The sequence below is a fragment of the Artemia franciscana genome, chromosome 2 (assembly GCF_032884065.1).
Source record: "Artemia franciscana chromosome 2, ASM3288406v1, whole genome shotgun sequence".
Taxonomy (NCBI): domain Eukaryota; kingdom Metazoa; phylum Arthropoda; class Branchiopoda; order Anostraca; family Artemiidae; genus Artemia; species Artemia franciscana.
In genome coordinates this window covers 62,364,956-62,387,041 of record NC_088864.1, presented here as the reverse complement: position 1 = coordinate 62,387,041, position 22,086 = coordinate 62,364,956, and the positions used below count along the sequence as shown (strand labels likewise).

At 35.6% G+C, this 22,086-nt stretch overlaps 1 protein-coding gene across 5 annotated transcripts in view; it reads right to left on the bottom strand.

Annotated features, from left to right (window-relative positions):
- Nucleotides 1-22,086, bottom strand: part of LOC136043906 (uncharacterized) — a 305,479-nt gene that overhangs the window by 178,606 nt on the left and 104,787 nt on the right. For all 5 annotated transcript variants that reach the window (XM_065728944.1, XM_065728942.1, XM_065728943.1 and 2 more), the window contains one exon: nucleotides 20,547-20,700. In XM_065728944.1, coding sequence (XP_065585016.1) covers nucleotides 20,547-20,700 — 154 coding nt within the window. The remainder of the gene's footprint in view (nucleotides 1-20,546; nucleotides 20,701-22,086) is intronic.

Genomic DNA, 22,086 nt, shown 5'->3' with positions numbered 1-22,086 from the left:
AAAATGAGCGTGGGAGGGGGCCTAGATGTCCTCCAATTTTTTTGGTCACTTAAAAAGGGCACTAGAACTTTTCATTTCCGTTAGAATGAGCCCTCTTGCGACATTCTAGGACCACTTGGTCGATACGATGACCCCTGGGAAAAAAAAACAAAAAAAAACAAACAAACAAACAAACAAATAAACACGCACCCGTGATTTGTCTTCTGGCAAAAAATACAAAATTCCACATGGATAGGAACTTGAAACTTCTACAGTAGGGTTCTCTGATACGCTGAATCTGATGGTGTCATTTTCGTTAAGATTCTACGACTTTTAGGAAGTGTTTCCCCCTATTTTCTTAAATAATGCAAATTTTCTCAGGCTCGTAACTTTTGATGGGTAAGACTAAACTTGATGAAACTTACATATTTAAAATCAGCATTAAAACGCGATTCTTTTGATGTAGCTATTGATATCAAAATTCAATTTTTTAGAGTTTTGGTTACTATTGAGCCAGGTCGCTCCTTACTACAGTTCGTTGCCACGAACTGTTTGATTTAATTCGTTCAAGTAATTTCTTGAGCCACAGCATCGACTGACTGTCTCAAAGGGCCCATTACCAAATTCCCCCAGGGGAGTGGCCACCATCGATAGCTATTGAGAATCTGTGGTTTGACCATGAAATGTGATTGGAAGGACAGGGGCGGATCTAGAGCAAAATCATGAGGGAAGGGGAGCAATGTGACAAGTGCGCCAAAAAGAAAAATCTTGGGGGGCCTGATGTGACAAAGGTGCCAATGATTGACCAAATTGAGAAGTTTATTCTAAAAAAGAGTGAAAAAAAATAACAGGGAAAGAGGGCACCAGAAAAAATCTTGAGAGGGGGGCCATGGCCCATGGATCCGCCGTTGTGAAAGATTAATGAAATTTCACATCCCCTGTTTCGGCAAGGTTTTCTATCAAAGCGGATAGCACAACATGAATGGTGGCTCCCCAACTTGCCAAATTGCTCAAATTATATTTCCTTGGCGTTGATATGTGGCGTTTTCCTAGTAGGTATGGTAGGACATTTTTAGGGACTGCCCTATCCTGAATTTTTAAAGATAAAAATCTATTCGGATGTCTATTTGGATCTCCTATTCAGGCTCTTCCAGGTATGGTTAGGCTGCCAATCTAAATAGTTTAGCCACACAAACGGAAAGAGTTTATAATGGACGAGATGCTTCGATTCTTTAAGTAGTTTAAGTTACCGTATGACCTTAATCGCCTTACATCTGTTTCAGATTTTGGAAAATTCTCTCCCCCCCCCAAAGAATATACTAACATATAGTAATAAACAATACCGACATCTTCTTTCATAAAAATATTTTGTTTAATAGATGTCGATAGATGGAACTGACAAAATAAATAAGAAAAAAGAGGAAAGAGCCAATTCTAAACTCAAACATGCAAAAATTAATATATAAAAGATAGCAAATTTAAAAACAAATCAAATACCGAAAATATGGTCCAAACATGAAGATGAGATTCAAATTTGGATGGAACAGAGATTGCTACAAATAAGCGTTTCGTTGTCGGCCAACCATCTTCGGCCAAATGAAAAGCAGCTCAAAGAGTGGGGTAGGAGGTTGTCGTAAAGGAAGATTTAAGAGAAATTTTAGCTTTTTCAGAAGGTGCAAAAGGAGAGCTTTAAACAGATTGAGATAAAGGAGGAGCTTGCGTAACTGTTCTGGCCTCAGGCCAACACATAAAGTTGTATGAAGTTCTTCTTAGAACAACATTGACATCTATTTTTCAAATAACCGTTTTACCAAATAGATGTCAACATTGACCTTATATAAATTCACTAAAAAAAATTCAAGAAAAGTAAATAGTGAATCCAAAACCTGGAATTCCCAAAAATTAACATAGACAAAATAAAAAATTTAAACAAAATCAAATTACTATAAATTAAGAAATACAACCTAAAATAAAAACAGAATTGAAATGAGCATTGAAATAAAACTTGGAACAAACAGATATTGCCATAAATAAGCGTGTGGTCCGCTCCTGTGGCTTGATCATGAAACCAGAGTTATCAAACCGCATTCAATTAAGCCACAAACTTAAGTATATACATTATTTCTTTAACTGCCTAGCATCTATTTACGATGGCCAGTATTTAGCACTCCCCCCCCCAACGTCTAACACCTTTCCCCGTAAAAAACCTAACCGTAGAAAATACCCCCCACCACGAAAAATACCCCCTCCCCCGAAGGAAAATAAGGTTTCCCAAATCTGATAATTTAATTTGAGTTATGTTGATTTTTATCTTCCGGAAAAATTTTGGTACTTGTGCATTATACCCCACTCACTCAAGTTTACGCTGTTTAAAACTCGAGAACAAACTGGTTTCTTCGTTAGTCTCTTTCAGCTTAGCCCGAGACAAGACAAAGACAAGCAACAAAATAGATAAAAATATACAATTTTGGGTATATATTTGCACATAAGGCGGAGAGGGGGTAAATCATTTGGAGAGTTTGAAGTCAAACAACTATTCTTACTTCATAATATACAGAATAGTTGTACCTAACACATTTTGCATGCAGACTCTCTATACTTTAACCCCCCCCCCCCTCTAATGTGCAAATATATAGCCCGCATCCGTTTCTAAAGTAACGAAGAAACTAACGAAGAAACCGGTTTGTTCTTGAGTTTTATGAGTCATAAACTTGAGTGAGTGGCGCATAATACAGAAGCGCCAGATTTTTACATGGAGTGAGAGCCGGATTCCCCGGTATAATTTAAAAATGACCAGAAAATAAATTAAAGCAAAAAAGTTTTTTCAGATGAAAGTAAGGAGCAACATCAAAACTTAAAACGAACAGAAATTATTACTCATAAACGCTTTGAACCCTATTTTCATATTTCGGATCGCTGTGTCACACACGAGGGCAACTACATGTAATATTCAACGACGTCGACATCTATTTTCTAAAAGCAATTTATTTAATAGATTTCGGATAGAGGACGAATAGATGACGGATTCATTAATACCGACAGCGATTTTTTAAAAGCAGCTTTATTTGACAGATAATGAAGACATATTTGACAATATTTTACATTTATAAATTTATAAAACAAATTCAAGAAAAGTAAAGAGCCAATAAAAAGCTTAAAATTAGTAAAAATTAAAGAAATTTAAACGAAATTAAATTACTATAAATTAAGAAATAAAACCTAAAACAAAAATGGAAATGAGTGTTGAAACGAAACAGAGTATATCCCAAATAAGCGTGGTGTCCCCACAACTTTCAAACGGCTAAAGTGGCTCTTGAACTTCATTTAACATTGAAAAGATTGAACTGACTGAAAGTTTTTTGAGCCAATTATACGGTCTATATTTTGCTTTGTACATTTTATCTTATTTGGGCTCTAATTGCTCTATAATTGGTAGATTATTTGGTCTATTCATTTATGATAATGGATTTAAAAGCAAGAAAACGTTGTAAATTAGTTGAAAAATATTAGACTAGTAAAACTAATTTGATTGCTACTAATATAGTGACACCAAAAGAAAATATTTAACTTGATGTTCAACAGTGTTTTTATCTTTCTTTTTTCTAAATTTTTATTTTTGGGGGGAAAATTAGTTTTTTAATTTGATTTCTGTTAATTTTGTAATGAAGAATTTTTTATTCACAGATATTAGCGATGGCGGCTAATAAGTTTTAACAATTTTCTATCTTGTCAATTAATTAATTAATTGAGTCACTGTCCAAAGGATATTTAACCTTCTAGTAGTGCAGAAGTGTATTTGTTTATTATAACCCAAGCACCTATAAAAGAAAAAGCAATATGTACAAGCAAGCGAGCAATCACTCACGCAAGGAAGAATCAATAAAGGCACACTAGAAATATGACACTAATGCAAGCAAAGCAAGGTGAGTATTCTACATCTCCTCTTCTTTATAAGCTACTACTTCAAAGATCCAAGGGAATGACAGGTTTGGCTAACCGACCAGAACGAGTGGTATATCTGGTATCTCTGAGCATCTGGATAGAGACATCCTCTTTGCTCGGTGGAGGTACGGCTATAGGCCCTAGAGTTCTAAGGAAAGGAGAAGACGTGAATGCTTGCTCTGGAGATGACGGATCCAAGAGTGCTTGTGGCGAAGGTAGGGTTCCGAATGGCGAGATGTTTCCAGTTCCAAATGATGATCCGTCGAAGATGGGTCTTGGTGAATGATGAAGAGTATTATCTGTTTCGGTCCCTAGAGGATCATAATTCGGACTCATTCGGGGCCTGATGTGTCGTCGGTTCCTCCGGTAAGTTAAGCCATTTTGAGTCTTCACCAGATATGAGCGGGGATCATCTCCAAAAACTTTGATTAGCAATGCTCTTTCCCACCTCTTTTTATCACTAAGTTTAACCCAAACTGGCTGCCCTTCCTTCAATGCAGTCAATGATTTTGCTGTTCGGTCATGGTAAGATTTCTGAAATCCTTGTTTCTTTTGTCTTTTGAATTCAAACGACGAGTAAGGCACTATTTTTGGTTCGAGTTGTGATGAAGTCACCGGTAGTACGGAACGAAGCTGGTGAGTCATCAGCAATTCTGCAGGTGAGTGGTGACCATCATCAATTGGTGTGTTTCGATATTCAAGGATTGCTAAGTATGGATCCGATTTGTCCTCTAGTGCCTTTGACATGAGCTTCTTGGCAGTTTAGACTGTCTTTTCAACAAGTCCATTAGCTTGTGGATATTTTGGACTGCTCGTTTTGTGGCTAAAGTCCCATAATTTGGCAAATTGATCAAACTCTGATGACAGAAAATTCGGAGCATTATCAGATGTGAGTAATTTTGGTATTCCATGGTGACTAAATTGGCTCTTTAATTTCACGATGACAGCTGATGATGTCAATGAGTCGAGCTTATCGAGCTCAAAGAATCGACTATAGTAGTCGACAGTGATAAGATACTGGCGATTTTGCCAGTCGAAGATGTCAATGGCAATGTGTTCCCATGGCAGCTTTGGGATCTCTGAGCATATAAGCGACTCTTGTTGCTGCTTGTCATGAAAGGCATTGCAAGCATCATATTGTGATATATAGGAAGTGATATCTTTTGTGATACCAGGCCAGAATACGACAGTCCTAGCGCGCTGCTTGGTTTTGGCAATGCCAAGATGCGATACATGTAGTTGTCGTAGGATCTCATGCTGCATGGATGGGGGCACTACAACTCTTGTACCCTTCAAGATTATGCCTTGGTTGACTACAAGTTCGTCTCTGTGGTTCCAGAAAGTCAAACAGCTGGAATCACACTGTCGGCGAGATAGGGGCCATCCATCAAGTATAGTCTGGCTTAATTTGCTTAATTTAGTACAGGTTACATTCCTGATTTTTTCCATTTTCCCGTCAGATATTGGTAAGTCTTTGAAGAGTGTTTGGACAAAGACTTCTACTTGTTTCTTGTTTTCATTGTCGAGATCAGGTGTGTGCAACCTTGACAGAGTGTCAGCCACAGCTATTTCAGAACCTGGTCTGTATACAAATGTCAAACTATATGGCTGTACTGATAGCATCATGCGCTGTAGCCGTGGCGGTACCTTGGATATCGGTTTTACAAGGATGCTTTCTAGAGGTTTGTGGTCTGTTGTTATTGATACGATTCTGCCATATATATACTGGTGGAAATGCTTGCATCCAAACACAACTGCGAGCAGTTCCATCTCTATCTGTGAATACCGCTGCTCGGTTTCATTCATTGAACGTGAGCCAAAAGCAACAACATTATCGTCAACTGTTAGTACTGCGCCTAGACCATGCTTTGATGCATCTACTTTTATCTCTATGTTTTTGCACTTTGGGTCAAAGTATGCTAAGTTGCTGCAAAGGGCTGATTTTATCTTTGCAAGTGCCTTTTCATGAGCTGGTTTCCATTTGTACTCATCAGCCCGTGCTAGCTCTCTTAGGCTTTGTTTAATGAGGACAAGTTTGGTATGTACCTCGACACGTATTTCAGCCTAGAAGTTTTTGAAGCTGCTCGCTGTTTTCAGGCGGTGGCATTTCCGTAATAGCCCGAGCTTTTTCGGGGTCGGGCTTTATTCCTTCTGAGGTCAGAAGATGTCCAAAGTATGGGATACTCTCTGCACCAAACACACATTTCTCTCGGTTGAACTTCACATTTTTGTCACGCGCACATTCCAGTGCTGCTTTGAGTCTTTCATCGTGTTCACTGTGATCAGCACCACAAATGACTATGTCATCAACTATTAGGCCCAGAGGTTTTCAAAAGTTTCTTCCATTTTTCTCTGGAAATAGTCTTGTGCTGAGTTGAGAACAAAGGGGTACCTTTTGGATATGTAACGACCGTAGATGGTGTTAAAAGTTGTCAAGTCAGATGTTTCATCATCAAGCATCATTGACGAGAAGCCATTAGTGGCATCAAGTTTGGAGAAAATCTTAGCTCCAGCACACCTCTGGGCGATGCTCTCGAACGTTGGGATCGGATAATGTGGTCTTTTTAGGTTCTTGTTCAAGCCCACGGGGTCCAGACATATCATTAGGTTCCCATTTGCTTTCTCCACTATTACAACAGAATTAACCCAGTCAGTAGGCTTTGTAACTTTCTCAATGATTTTCATCTGTTCCAGGCGATCAAGCTCAGCCTTTAATCTCTTCTCCGACGCAAATGGTACACGTTTTGGGGGTTGAATTGTAGGAACTGCTCCTTCCTTCAGCTTCAGCTTACACACGCCAGAAAGTTGGCCAATACCTTCAAAGACATCAGCAAATTGGTCTATCATGATCTTGATTCGATCAGGGCAAGGTTGCATTGTTAGCACATCAAATATGAATTTGACAAGACCAAGATCAACATAGGTTTGCCTACTAATTATTGGCACTTTCTGAGTGTGTTTCTGTCCAGAGACACACTTGAACACAAACACACACACCAGAAACACACACCAGAAGAATTTGTGTTTCTGTCCAGGCCTATCTTCGTATTGTATTTCAGCTTCACACACTCCATATACGTTCAACTTGTTTGTTAATTGATTTTGTTGTTGTGAATTTAAGAAAGCTTCTCTCTCTCTCACAAAAATAGCAATAGAGTTAATGTTACTAGGTACTGGGTATAGTCACTAGGTATGCTATATGTTACTATGTTACTAGGTATAGTTTCTAAGTATAGTTACTAGGAAAAACACATAGTAGAGCGGGGTAGGAGGAGTCTTCGTCGGAACTGTCCCGGTCAAATTCAACCGCGGAAACAGCAGTGTAGGTTTTGGCGTAGTTGGAGTATGAACAGAGGCAATAAATGTGCTAGAAAATGTTATGGCAGATGTCGTAGCCATCAAAGGAAAGATGATTTCGACCATGAAGAATTTGTGTTTCTGTCCAGGCCTATCTTCGTATTGTATTTCAGCTTCACACACTCCATACACGTTCAACTTGTTTGTTAATTGATTTTGTTGTTGTCAATTTAAGAAAACTTCTCTCTCTCTCACAAAAATAGCAATAGAGTTAATGTTACTAGGTACTGGGTATAGTTACTAGGCATGCTATATGTTACTATGTTACTAGGTATAGTTTCTAAGTATAGTTACTAGGAAAAACACATAGTAGAGCGGGGTAGGAGGAGTCTTCGTCGGAACTGTCCCGGTCAAATTCAACCGCGGAAACAGCAGTGTAGGTTTTGGCGTAGTTGGAGTATGAACAGAGGCAATAAATGTGCTAGAAAATGTTATGGCAGATGTCGTAGCCATCAAAGAAAAGATGATTTCGACCATGAAGAATTTGTGTTTCTGTCCAGGCCTATCTTCGTATTGTATTTCAGCTTCACACACCCCATATACGTTCAACTTGTTTGTTAATTGATTTTGTTGTTGTCAATTTAAGAAAACTTCTCTCTCTCACAAAAATAGCAATAGAGTTAATATTACTAGTTACTGGGTATAGTTACTAGGCATGCTATATGTTACTATGTTACTAGGTATAGTTTCTAAGTATAGTTACTAGGAAAACACATAGTAGACCGGGGTAGGAGGAGTCTTCGTCGGAATTGTCCCGGTCAAATTCAAGCGGTTGTGTCGAGAGGAGGCAGTGTAGGTTTTAGCGTAGTTGGAGTATGAACAGAGGCAATAAATGTGCTAGAAAATGTTATGGCAGATGTCGTAGCCATCAAAGGAAAGATGTCATAGGAGTAGACTTGGCAAGAGCACTCGTCGGTGACTAACCAAGTTGGGAGGAATCCAGTTAGTGTTACCATCTGTGGACTTTTATTATCATTAGCAATTCTTAGTGCAAACAATACGAACAAATTACCCCCCCCAACCCAAGTCTGAACTGATGTACATTAAGGGGCTGAAGAATTTAAGTACCTTTGGAGCCTCATTGAGTCTGGTGGGAGCCTTAGATACGAAAAAACCAAATATTTAGCGGATTATTATTATTCTCGCTGTATTTTTTTTCTTTAGATGCTCTGTTTAATTAGTTCTTTTTTCGTTGATAAAAGCTTCCAGACGTGAAGTCGAACTATTCGAAACTATATTTGTTGAAAAAAAATAAATATTTTCTATATATATTTATTTTTGCATACGAAAATGTCGTCTCTACTTTTTGGGCGGAGAGAGCCATTAGCTGAATGTAAAAAAAAAGATGAAAAAATTACACTAGACTGTCTATTGGGTACTCATTCATATTTTGAAAAACTTACATTCATAATTTGAAATTTGAAAAAAATTTCAAAATAAAAATATTTTAGGTGAAGTTCTAGTTGAGGTGCTTCTTGCTATCTTGGAAAGTAGCTCAGTTAAGGAAACAAAACTTCCAGAGACTAATCCATGATCTAAAACATATCCTGGAAAGGTATTGGGAGGCTACTATCTCTGCCCATTTCTGGTTCCTAGGGCTAAGGAGATTGTATAGATGACATGTAGAGGATTGTAAGAGGAACTGTCAAAATTGTAACAAAAATACTTTACCTTAATTTTGGGTTTTCAAGTTTTTATATGTTGGCTCTAGATTGCCAAAATGCGATTCCTTTTATTTCATCACAATCTTTCTACCATATCAAGGGTTTTCCCTAAATTTAGGAAATGAGTTTTCAAATCTTTAAAACCTCAACCCAAGGTTTTAGACGCAAATCACTTGCACGTCATTTGATCACTACATTTAAGGGATTTTTCGGCCGTCCGATTGTTTGATAGCAATGTTAGCTAACAGGTATTTGTTTGGATGGTGGAAACAGAATTGTTAGCTAACAGAAATATTTCGCTTTAAATGCTCCAACAAGTATTACCCTTGTTAAAGATATTCTCTGACAATGTTAGCTAACAGTTTTTAGTTGGACGACGGAAATACTGGTGTTGGTATAATTGTTAGCTAACAATTTTTCGTTGTTTTTTTTTTTTTTTTTTTTTGTGGCAGAAAAATCTTTTTATCGTTAATCTTTTTAATAATTATAGAATTTTAATAGAACGTTGGTCGATACAATTCTTTTACAAAATGTATTTCTAAAAAATTAATCATTCTAATAAAAATTCTATAAAAAAGTTATTCTATAAAAAATGAGTCAAAAATAAGTTGGTTTCAAAGAACGAGTATGTCAAAATTTATACACACCAAACTGGCCATAAAGATCAGATTGGCTTCCCTATAAATGTGATAATGAAGTATTTTTCAACAAAATTTAAAAACTGGAGTGTCTAATGAGGAGAGGAGCTACCTCCTTCATCAAATCATCTTTATTTAAGTTTTTTTTTATTTAAAATTTTCAATGAAATATATCTTTATTTGTGATTTCAAAAAAGAAAGAAAAAAGAAATGAAAAACAAACTTTGCATCCTAGGTTTTAGAAATACAATCTGTCCCTTTCTCTACTCTCGTGAATTGTTGCTACTGCCTTCAATGTTGCTGATGCTAGATTGAATTAACTGGTGCGCTCATGTTACAAAATATGCTTTATAAGCTCCAACTTTTTTTCTCAGAAGTTGCATTTCAGAGAAATCTCCATACCAAGCATTCATTTTGGGAACAATTATAATATTCGGTATTTTTTTTAGCTGCATAAGTAGTTGTCTTAATAAGATAACAATTTTTTCATGCAATATTATCATTAATCTAAACAAGGGAACTTGTCGATTAATTTAGTTTTAAACACACGACACCAAGCATCAATATTCATTAAGAGAAATTCTCTTAAAGAAATTTTGCACAGGGGGGAGGGAAGAGGATTTCTAGTATGATTTGAAAAATGGTCAGAAACTAAAGAAGTTTTTCTTTAACAGAGAGTAAAAGCAAATAGAAACTATTCGACGTATGAGGGGACTGCCCCTTCCCTCACCCTTGCTCTTTACGCTAAAATTTGAATTTTTGTCGTAATTTTTTAAGATAGACCCCTTAAACATAAGGTCCATTGAATTTTAATGAGAAACTGTTGACTCCAAGCGGCATGCTGGCATTACAGGGTAATGGTGACCAGGTGACTTTGGTGATTGTTTTGAAAAACAAATGACACTGTCAGTTTATGAAAACCCCCCGGCCTCAGCTCAGGCGATACGACCCGCTTGACTTAAGCATATTAGTCAGCGGAGGAAAAAAAAACTAACAAGCATTTTTAAAGACCTTCAAGACTATCACATGAAACAAAACAGCTATTTCTAATGGAAGTAAAGAGCGTTGAAAAATATGAAAGCTGAAAAACTCATACAAAACTCCCTACTGGGCGTTTATTTAAATGCCTATTCTAATGTCTATTGAATACATTTTTAAATAAAAGATGCGTCGAATTAAAAACAGTAAAATCTTAAGAATTCATCACTAGTCCATATGCGCCAAAGCTACTTTTTAGCAAAAAAAAAAAAAAAAAAAAAAAAAAAAAAAAAAAAAAAAAAAAAAAAAAAAAAAAAAAAAAAAAAAAAAAAAAAAAAAAAAAACAGCAGTGCCATCTAGTCGAGTACTCCCATTACTCTTAGCCTTGGCAGAGGCGGAAAAACGATCACTCAACTTTAGCAGTTCTAATTTTTATAACTCCCAAATGAATACGTAATTAAACGGTTAATATTGCTCATTGCCACTAATACTTATTTTAATTACATTTGTTTTTATACAGGGTTTTTTAGAATGAATAATCCGGAATGACCAGTTTACCCAGATTGCTATAATACCGACTGTCCCAGGTTCCACCAAATAGAGGAGGAGGTTAAATGATCTCCTACATTGTTTCCTTCTCTCCCCAAATTCCATATTCACTTTTTTTGTATTTTCATTGAAAAATATCCTTTTTTGGTATTTCGCTTGGAAAAAAGACAAAAATTAATTGCCTCCCTCGAGATTTTAAGAAGTATATTATACCCCCCACCAGCATTTTCATGACTTGGTGCCACTGCTCTGCCTTAATATGTTTTGCTTGTGGAAATTTTATTGCAACATTTTCCTCAGATTTATAACCAAAAATCTAAGGGATCTATCGGAACAAAGTGCAGCAGAAATTGGAAGGCATTTGAAGTATCATACATTTTTCCTTGTAGTTTGCCTTCAATTCTTAATTTAATCAATAACAAAAAACATGAATACCACTGTTGGTGGTACTTAACCGAAACCCATTTTCTATTGGTTATTTTAATCTAAATGGAAAAAGATTAGAGCTACCCCCTTCTTCCCTCCCACCGAAAAAATACGTTTTTAACTTTTCGGTTACTATTGGCTATGGTTCATTCTTTACCAAGTTACCCATAGGGGAGAAGCTTATTCGTAAAAGTTTTCGTAAAAACCAGCTTTTGAACAACGCGTTGATTAAAGGAATTCAATTCGCAACCAAAGTGACTAAATACACTTAATCGGTATAATACTGATTAATCGGTATAATACTATACCGATTAATCGGTATAGTATTATACCGATCAGTATTAATCGGTATAATACTGATTAGGAACAAGAGTTCCTAATCAATGTAATTTGGGGAACAAATCCTACGAAGCCTAACAACACAAGAAATAACTACTCCTTTCTTTGTTGATGTTGCATGACACGAGTAGAAATTTTAAAACTTAAATATGTATCATTAAGTGTAGGTTTTCTACAAATTGTGACAATCAACTGATTTTCACTTTTTTATTTTTATTATTTTTTTATATGAACAAAAAGGAAACTAATTATATTCTTCAAGTTCGAGTGTAAATTGCCGGTTATTAAAAAAAAAAAAACAATTAAAAAAATAATTCAAAAATTAAATTAAAAAACTAAACATAATAAATTAAAAATTAACATAAAAAATTAAAAGTTATTAAAAAAAATAAAATAAAATATTGAAGTCTTCAATGACAGAATCCAAGTTGTTTTCCAGTTTGAGATCCCCAATGAGAATTCTACGAATTCTTTAACAAGATTAAATAAAGCTGGTACTAATGCTGAAGTTTATTTCTAAGGAGGGTTCCGAATTCGAAAAAACATTTGAAACGGTTGGACTATGCAAAAATTACAGGGATTATGAGGAAATCATACAAATCATAAAAATAATGGAAGCGGGCATAAAAAATAAATATAGGTACTCTTTCTCTATTTTTGAACCCATGAGACATCATCCATGAAACTAACCCGAAAAACGGACCATAGCAGATGATCTGGATTGCAGATATCAGAGTAGATTTTAAAAAAGAGAACTAACGGGAGTTATCAAGATGCTAATTTTCTAGTTTTTTTTCTTTCTGGTTTCTCATGTTTCTCGGATTGTTCTTGCCTCTGTCCATTTCTATGGTTCGATTATCATCCTCTACAGATTTTCACTTTTCTGACTTGATTAGTTGTTTTTCAGTGCGTGCAGCCGAAAACAATAATAAAAAAACTCCCTAGTTTTTGACATTTTTAGATAGATTCATTTTAGTTAAAAATGACCCATTTTTGGATGCTCTGGGGACACATTCATGGGCCGAAAAGCTGGCAACCCTGTACGCAGAATTCAGAAAAAAAATAATTAGCATGACGCACATGGTAAAATACATCACGATCAATTACTGTTGCCATATGTACAGTCGTGGCCCTTTAAGAGCCATTTTCAATGTGTTTTTATCAGGAAAATTAGTGAGAAGTTTTATTTTTTCAAATGGAACAGGTTTGTGCAAGCTCAGCAACTATCTCGAGTGGAGAGATATTAGGTAAAAATGGGATATAATCCCCCGATTTATTTGCTTGAAGTATGAACAAAAATCTTAAAAAAAACTCAACAATCAAATTACTGGCTTAAAAATAGTATTTGATAGGCATTATTTAATAAATCTGTTTTTAGGTAGTTATTTAATAAATTTGTTTATAGGTAATTATAAGCAAGGGCGTCATTTTCTATTGTGCAGGGGGACGACTACCCCTCCCAAAACACGGTTTATCCCCCCCCTCAGACCGCAGCTTGCCTCCTTCATCTAAAATTTAGTTTTTTTTCAAAAATCTAGTCAAAATTAAGATAAGCCTGCATAATTCAAGCATCAACAGAAACAGATCAGGTTTCTTTAATATATATTTAACTTCATAGCACAATAGAATACCTTTGAAGTGCTTTTATAGCACTAAACAGCACTATACAGCACATGATACCAAATGGTTAACTTTTCAGTTTTTATTGTCATTTTCACTCGTTTTGATGAAATGGGCTCTAAATTTTGCCCCCCCCCCCAAAAAAAAATTATGCCACTGATTATAAGCAATATGAATATTTTAATAAAACAGTTTTTTATAAGTACTTACTTTACAACCAGGACAACTTTGCAACATTAAAAAACTTTACAACTTTAATTCTTGAAAAAATTCTTTACAACTTGCTAAGAAAATTGTCGCAAAAGTGATAATAGAACACTTAGTTCATTTCAAGAACTTTTTAGAAAAATCGTAAACGGTAAACAGCTAAGATATTTATCCTGGGATACATAGTTTGCCAAATATAATTTTCATTTTGCAATGCTTGATTACATGAGGGAAATCTGGAGCGATAAATTTTGCATTGTCATTGGCAATCCAACCATCAAAACAAGAATCAAGGTTGTATTGAAGGCCGCTCTTTTAAGGTGGGATTTCAAATTTGGCGGCAAATTAAATTATTACTACTTTGTGGAGAAAAGCTTTCTAGCTGTTCAGCTTTCATAGTTTTGTTAGGCATGATTTTTGTGGTCAAACTCTACGTGATTGTAAAATTACGCAAGTGTAAAAATAGCGTTAACTCAACCAAACTTGACACTTACGTAAATAATAATAATATTTATTTATAACCCACTGGCATCACAAGATAAATAGTGGAGTAAAAAAAAAAAGATTCAAAAACGAAAATCAACAACAACATTACATAAAAAAATATATATATCACCAATAACAATTAGACAACAATAAAAATAAATAAATAAAATTAAAAGAATCAAACCACGGTGAGGTGACAGACGCCGATGCGCTGTTTCCGAAAGCTTTTCGTGTAAACCAGTCAGCTTCTCAGTTATATTTGAAAGGTAAAACTTAAAGTAATGCCAAGCTTGATTTTACTTTCCATTTTGTAAAAAATGGAAAGCCATTGGCCATTTAAAACTAATCTGAATTGGCTTTGTAAATAGAAGAGTGAAAAGGTTACAACTTCCAGGCTGTGAACCACTTTCTGCTATCAACACGGATCTTTATACAAATACATTTCTGTTTCATCAGATTCACAAAGTCGATTCTGATTCAAAAACGGTTCAAAATCAGTTTCACAGATTTCTGTGTATCTCAAAACATCTCAACCTCTGTGTATGCTCTCAGCTAGTTGGCTAAACCAGCCAGAATCCCCAACTAAACCAGTGCAAGAATCCCCCACAAATACCACTTGGGACTGGATATATACTTTTCTTGCTTTATATCTTTATCAAGAAAAAAAAAAAAAAATAACAAACGGAATCTGAAGCAAGTTTGTTTTGTTGGTAGCAACAAGAAAAATAAATGTGTATGTGAGCTCTACCGGCAAAGGGTCAGCGTTCGTTAAAAAAAAGCGTTAACTAAGCCGAATTTGACAGTTGAGCAAAGGAAGTATCAATAATAAAAAGCAGCAGAAGGCAATTGGCCATTTAAATCCAACTTGAATTGGCTTTGTCAATAATAAAGAGTTAAGATGTAACAACTTCCAGAATATAAACCAATTTCTGCTATGACATTAATTCGTATTCAAACTCAGCTGGCAAAGGGCCAGTGTTGATTTTGAAAAAAAAGCGTTAATTTGACACTTAAATAAAATAAGTATCAAAATGAAAGCCACCAGAAAGCAATCTGGTGTTAAACCAAGTTAAACCAATTTGAAATTGTTCCAGATGCGGTTTTACAGCTTTCTGGGGATCCCACAAAGCATTTTCAACAAATTAGCCTTTCTAGCCGATACGCAAGAATTCCATATCAACTGAACATTGAATATACTCTTAGCAAATTTTTCGAAAAATAGGAAAAAACAAACAGAAATATAATTCATTCATACCGAACGAGAAAATCCCAAAGGATCCCGGCTAGGAGGAGATACACTTGCAGGAGACCTTGGAAAACCCAAATCTTCTTCACTCTCACCCATTACTGAATTGATTTTTGTTTGGCGACGAATCAAAGCAGCACGGAGTTCATCCTGTGAAAAACAAAAGAAGTTTGATTGGCTTTTAATACAACTCAATATTTCGTAATATTTTTTTTTCGTAAAATCATAAAATTGTCGTTAAATCGGAATATGGCTCTGAAAATGATTTTACCCATTATCAAGAGAGAAGCGGCTTCTTTTACATCAGGGGAAGCCAGAAAACATTGTAGACGATCTTCCAGTCTAGGATATAGAGGCAGTAACACGTCTTGCAGGTTTCGAAATAATGCATTTAAAATTTTTCGATCCTCGTAGTATGAGATGTATCAATGAACGGCACCTAATTAACCTCTTTTTTATATTTATTTCCAGTTTCTGAGATTATGTAAAATCAAATATATACATACAGAAATACATATATACGTAAAATCAATTGTGTCTCCTCTATATATCTAGACTGTTAATCCGACCGCCAAGAAAGTTTAAAGGTTGTTGAGTACACTCTTTTAATAAGATTTTAGGCATAACATGTTTCTTGCCCCCCTGCTCCAAGGCCCTCTTAATTCATATAAGATTTTTTCCAAGAGAAGAATGGTCCACAGGGGGAACTTTCCAAGGGAAATTTTTCGGGACTTATGTATTATAGCGACCCCACTCAAGAAGTTTGTTCTGATGTCTCAGCGGGAAAACGGTTTGTCTCTCTCAATTCGGACACAATTAGCTTAGGCACAATGAGATAAACTACTATACAGGTCTATTAAAACAAATATTTAATATATAGTTTGTATTTTGGTTAGGTAGGTATTTAATATAAAGCGTTCTGGGTGACAATCTTTCAACAATTCTTTGTTGTAGTTTCTGCAATTTTGTAACTAGAGTGTTATGCTTTCATAATCTTTAGGTATATTCACAAGGATTTACTTAACTTCGCTTCGTGAGTGGGGTTGCTATAGTACATAACTATGATTTTTTTTTAAATTTAAAAACACGATCGTTACAAAATCAAGGGGGAAAATTACGCTGGAAAGTAGGGGGCATTTTCTGTTGGGGAGAATTTTATGCGGCAAATCAAACATTCCGGGTGAATTTTCCTTGAAGGGTGAGTCTTCAGGAAGCAGAAATTTCCGGGTTGGAGAAGGAATTTCCTTAAATTTTCTTTCTTTTAAGATAGCAGCAACGCGCAACGGGTAAGCTAGTTTACAACTAAATTGAAGTTTATGAGCTTAAATCTTTCTTTTTTCATTTCTCTTGTTGTAAATAAATTTTGTTTCACCTTAGAAACAAATCGATGAGAGTCTCAACTGTACTACAGACATAAGTGCATCATCTATATGGCATGAGGTTAATTTGACGGCTTAATATTATCGATTTGCATTTCCATGATATGCGAGATGAAAGTCACATCTGACAGAAGCTCTCCAAATAAATTTTACTACCATTTTAAAGTCTGAGAAATGTTTTAACGTTTCACTTCAGAAATTTCGGTTACCATGGTAAGTGATATCCTGAATTACAGTGCAAATGAAACAACTATCGCACTTTTTAATTGTAACTTAATGTCTTTCAATTTAGCCCAACAGAAGCAAAAACAAACACAAATCCTTCAATTATTAGCAGCTGTAACTTAAATTAAACTGTCACTTAATGTTACTTAATATTATAAACTTAATATTACTTAATATGATAATAAACTATATATAAAATCAATAAACTATATAAAAAAAACTAATAATTATAAACTTAATATTAAACTGTCACTAGATGATAAACTATATCAATCGAATTTAATATTAAACTGTATTAACTTAACATTAAACTGCAACTTAATATTAGCAACTGTAACCGTATTGGTAATTTAAATTGTATGAGGATAGTACAACCCCTGAGTCTTTTTTGTTCATGGTTAGCTGTATAAGATGGTTAACGCCATCTATTCAGAGCTTTGTTTTTATTCAATTTCTCAGATCCCGCTGTCTACCTGACGAAGAAAAACCCACTGCACCCACATAGAATAAGAACTTATTACACCTTTCTAATGGAGGTGGTGGAGATAATCCATAGACCCCCAGCAGTGGTAGAAGTAATACACCCCCCCCCGCCTAAGAAAAATTACGAAGATACTTGAAAATGCATGTAAATAGGAAATGAGAAACATAACTATTTAAAGCTTGATAAAAATTAGGCCCGTAGCAGAATCCCCGCTTTTTTTCCTGGAACCAATCAGGTAGGGCTGATCCCCTTGATTGATTCTTTCATTCTGGGAGCCAATGAAGTGGTTTGAAAACTAATGATGTAACAGATGAAATTTAATTAAGCAAGAAATATCGAATCGTACCAATAACTAAACAGAAATCGTACAAAGCGGAAAGCAGGTCGTCCGCGGTTGGGATAGGAGGATGTCATCAAGAAAGATTTAAAGGAAATGGAAACTTCATAGGAGGGTGTTAACAGGGAGGATTCGAATAGATTGGGATGGAGCAGGAGCGTGTGTAGCTGTATTGGCCTCAGGCGGCTTGGTGCTGAGGTGAATTGTTAGTAGTAGTAGTAGTACCAAAACATGGAAAGGACAAAGAGCGAAAATGAGGATATAGTAGAAAAACTTTCTACTCCGGTTATTTATCTTGCCTTAGGCTCACATGGATGCGATTTTCTCTACTGCAAAACAACTCACGGATAACGGATTCAGCCAAATCACCAAAATGTTCACACAGAAAGGATGCATAAATACCCTTGAAACGCAATAATCGGAGTGAGATTTTTAAAAACAATAGAAAAGGGAATAGGCTAAATCAAGTTCTAGATAGGATAAAAAATATATATACGAAAAGGCAAGCCTTTATTGGCCTAGTCTGGCTATGAATAATTAATAGCATTATTTTTGCCTTTTATATTTATTTCTTCCCTAGAAACGTCCCTAAAAGCCTCGAAGCTTAAATGTTTCTTTGAATGGCTCTCATTTCCTTTGTCACGTACTAATCAATTCATTTTTTTTTTATTTATTTGAGAATCCGTTGCTAAAACGCACAATAAGACAGAACATAGTAAAATAAAAAAAGACAAAAAATATAAAAAACATAAATGATAAGCAACAACGCACACAAACTTAAAAAGAAAGGTTAAGGAGATAGTAAGATTAACGACGCTCCTTGACTACTATGCTCCCTGCGTGTCTACCCATAAGTGTACACGAAGATTCGATCTCTGGTTACCTTATTACCAAGCTAAGGTCAACCCCACTGCTCCACCTCAGGACTAAATATCAAGGAGATGAATGAAACAAGTTACTATTTTAATGCTCACGCCTGTTCATTTTGGTGGAATTCAATTTTACGATTATGTTTTGCATTTCATTTAACAACTGAGACTTGGGGGTCCGCTACTTTGAATTTAGTGACAATTTGTGAGTTTCTGCACCACGGAGGCAGGCAAAGCAGACACTTAGCGAATCGGGAAAAATATATGCATCGAATTTTGAGCTTGTCAATTTTAGTTAGTAGTTTCCGAAAGGGAGTAGGATATAGTATATGAGGAAGGGCAATGGCATATATGCTAGCAAGAACATCCGGCTAAACTAAACTTTACATAAAAAAAATAAAGGCGTAGGCTGCTGAAAATCGAGATTTGAGTGACAAAGAATCTTATGGATGTAGAGGGTAGAGGAGCCTATGGGAAGGCCGAGATGAAGAAGGTTATCAAACGGATGGACACAGCTACTCCCCCAAGCTACAAATGGAGCTGCATCAATTTTCCTATTAAAAGGATGGTGATTTTGCAGAGTTTAATTGTAATCCTATCTTCTGGCATTTAGTTTGAAGAGATCCAAACATTTCTGTGATTCTTTGGGGGTCCAGCTAGCATTCAAAACGTTGTCACCATAACATACTGCAGGCTGATTGAGGATGAAACCAATGTAGATGGGTAGAGATCCTGATCTTCGATAACACAACCATTGAAAAGACCAGGCAACGTGAACCTTGACAGTCCCCTTTCTTCTGGAAGCCATCCCCTTTCTCCTTCTCTTTCCCTCCTTTCTCTTTCTTTTCTCCCCTTTCCTTTCTTTCCCCTTTCTTTCTACAGGAGTAAATCTAAAACAAGGAACGGGTGGCATACGTTTGTTGGGTGGTAGTCTCACGTGGAAGCGTAATTTTAAGTGGAAATTCCAAAGAAAATAGATGACAGTGGGATATGCATCGTGAGGAGTTTATCACCGTGTTTCAAATGGGTTGCATTAACTCGGCCAACACCAGAAGAGGACTTCCATTTTAGCTTTTTAATAGCCTCTGCTACGGAGCAAGTGCTAATATTAAAGTCGGCGTCTAGATGACAGGCCAAGAAATCGTCTAGGGCTTCTTCATAGAGTCGCTCTACGATAGGATTAGGAGCAGAAAACTTGGATTTGTAGTATCATACCACTCACCATCATGAACATCGGCAGGAGATACAGAAGATGAGGCGACAAACTTGAAAACCACATTCCGACCATGATTTTGTCCTGAACTCGGGATCCGATTTGCGCGAGCAGAGTAATTATTGATAAGATTTTTAAGATTCAGAGCAAGAAGCTTAGAGAATTTCTGCATTGCGGAAATCCTTACACTATTGATAAGCCCAGAATTTGGACGCCCACATTCTCTCCACACAGAACATTACAGCTTTTATGGACTAGATGAAGTCATAAAATCGGAAATGCCGACCATCCAGGAATAATTCCTTTCCGAAATCGATGCAAAGGATCTGCTTGTTTTTTTCCGGCAAGACGGACAGCATACCTGATTTCGGCACCATAAACATCTAAACACGTTAAAAGCTTAACCGAACAAAAACATACAAGAATAAAGCAATAATAATGAGAATGCAAAAATTAAAAAAGACATATCTGTATACTAAATACTCAGAAATTCTGGAGAAACAAAACTCAATAATGATTAAAAAAGATAAAAATTAAAAAGTGAAACGTTTAACCGAACAAAAGATAAAGTAATAATAATGAGAATACAAAAATTAAAAAAGAAATACCTGTACACTGGTTAATAGTATCTGTTTAGGTGCAGTTCTGGTTGAAGTTTCTTCCTCTTCTTCATTATCAAAAGATTCAGTTGGAAAAATAGAGTCATGCGATACAGCTATCCCACTTGCATAAGCATCACCTATCACAGGGGAGCGATTTGACCTGTAAGGAAATTTTTTATTTAAGACATTATCAGGCATCATTGATTCTAAATTTATTTATGCACACTAACATAAGATGACACCATAAAATAAATCTCAAAAGAAGGAGCAGGCGACCCCCTTCCCCTTTTTAGCAAGACTAGATGTAGCCCTAAGCTGTAGTCTCAAGTAAAAAAAAAAATCAAATTGATATTGCTTGGTATTATTAACGAAATGTTGATGTATACAAATTATAAATGTACAAACAATTTTTAACTCGTTTCCAAAACGGACTAAAAAGTCGAAATTTCTATTTCCGAGAATACAAGTGAAAATGAGTGACGAAAAACGGATTGAACTTTAAATAATGTAGATATCTAATTCATCTAAGTCATATATGCGTGATTGGAAAAATTCATTGGAAAAGACATCAACTAATACAAAATCCAATTCGTTTTGCGCCCCTCGTTTTCGCTTATATTCATAAATTCTTAAAAAAAAACATTTTCTACTTTTTAGTCAATTTTAAGAACCATCTTTTTTTCGATTTTTCAGTATTCTCTAATGCTAAAAAGTTTTTAAAGGTCTTCCCTACGATTCGTACCTAATTTACCAAAGACACAGGCAAGTGTTCTTACCACTGCAGTATCAAGTCTCAGATAATAGAATTTGTTTATAATTTCTGTTGTGCCCAATCACCCGTTTTATGTTGTTTTATTTATACAACATAGGGAATGTAAGAGGGGGTAATTTTGATAATATACTATTGTACTGTCATCAGGAGAACATATACTTAAAAATTTTAACTGATTCGGAAATGGACGAAAAGGGCTCAACAATCCTACCAATTTATGTGTAAAAAAAGGAGGTGTGTCGAGGAAAACGGGATAATCAAAACAAAACAACAGTCTTGTGAATGACCTCTTCAGAACGGGTGATCAGATCTTAATGAAATTTGATATTTAGAATGATCTTGTGCTTAAAGCTCTTGTTTTAAGTTCCGACCAGATCCTATGACATTGGGGGGAGTTGGAGGGGGAAACCAGAATTGTTGGAAAACGTGAAAATTGGGGTATTTTTATCTTACGAATAGGTGATCGGATCTTAATTAAACTTGATGTGTAGAAGGATCTTATGTCTTAGATGCTCCATTTTCGACTCGAATTGGATCCAGGGACACAGGGGGTTGGAGGAGGGAAACAGAAATCTTGGAAAACGCTTAGAGTGGAGAGATCGGGATGAAACTTGATGGGAAGAATAAGCACAAGTTCTAGATACGTGATTGACATAATTGGAACGGATCCTTTCTCTTTGGAGGAGCTGGGGGGTGTTAATTTGGAAAAATTAGAAAAGTTGAGGTATTTTTAACTTAAGAACAGGTGACTGGATCTTAATGAAATTTGATTTT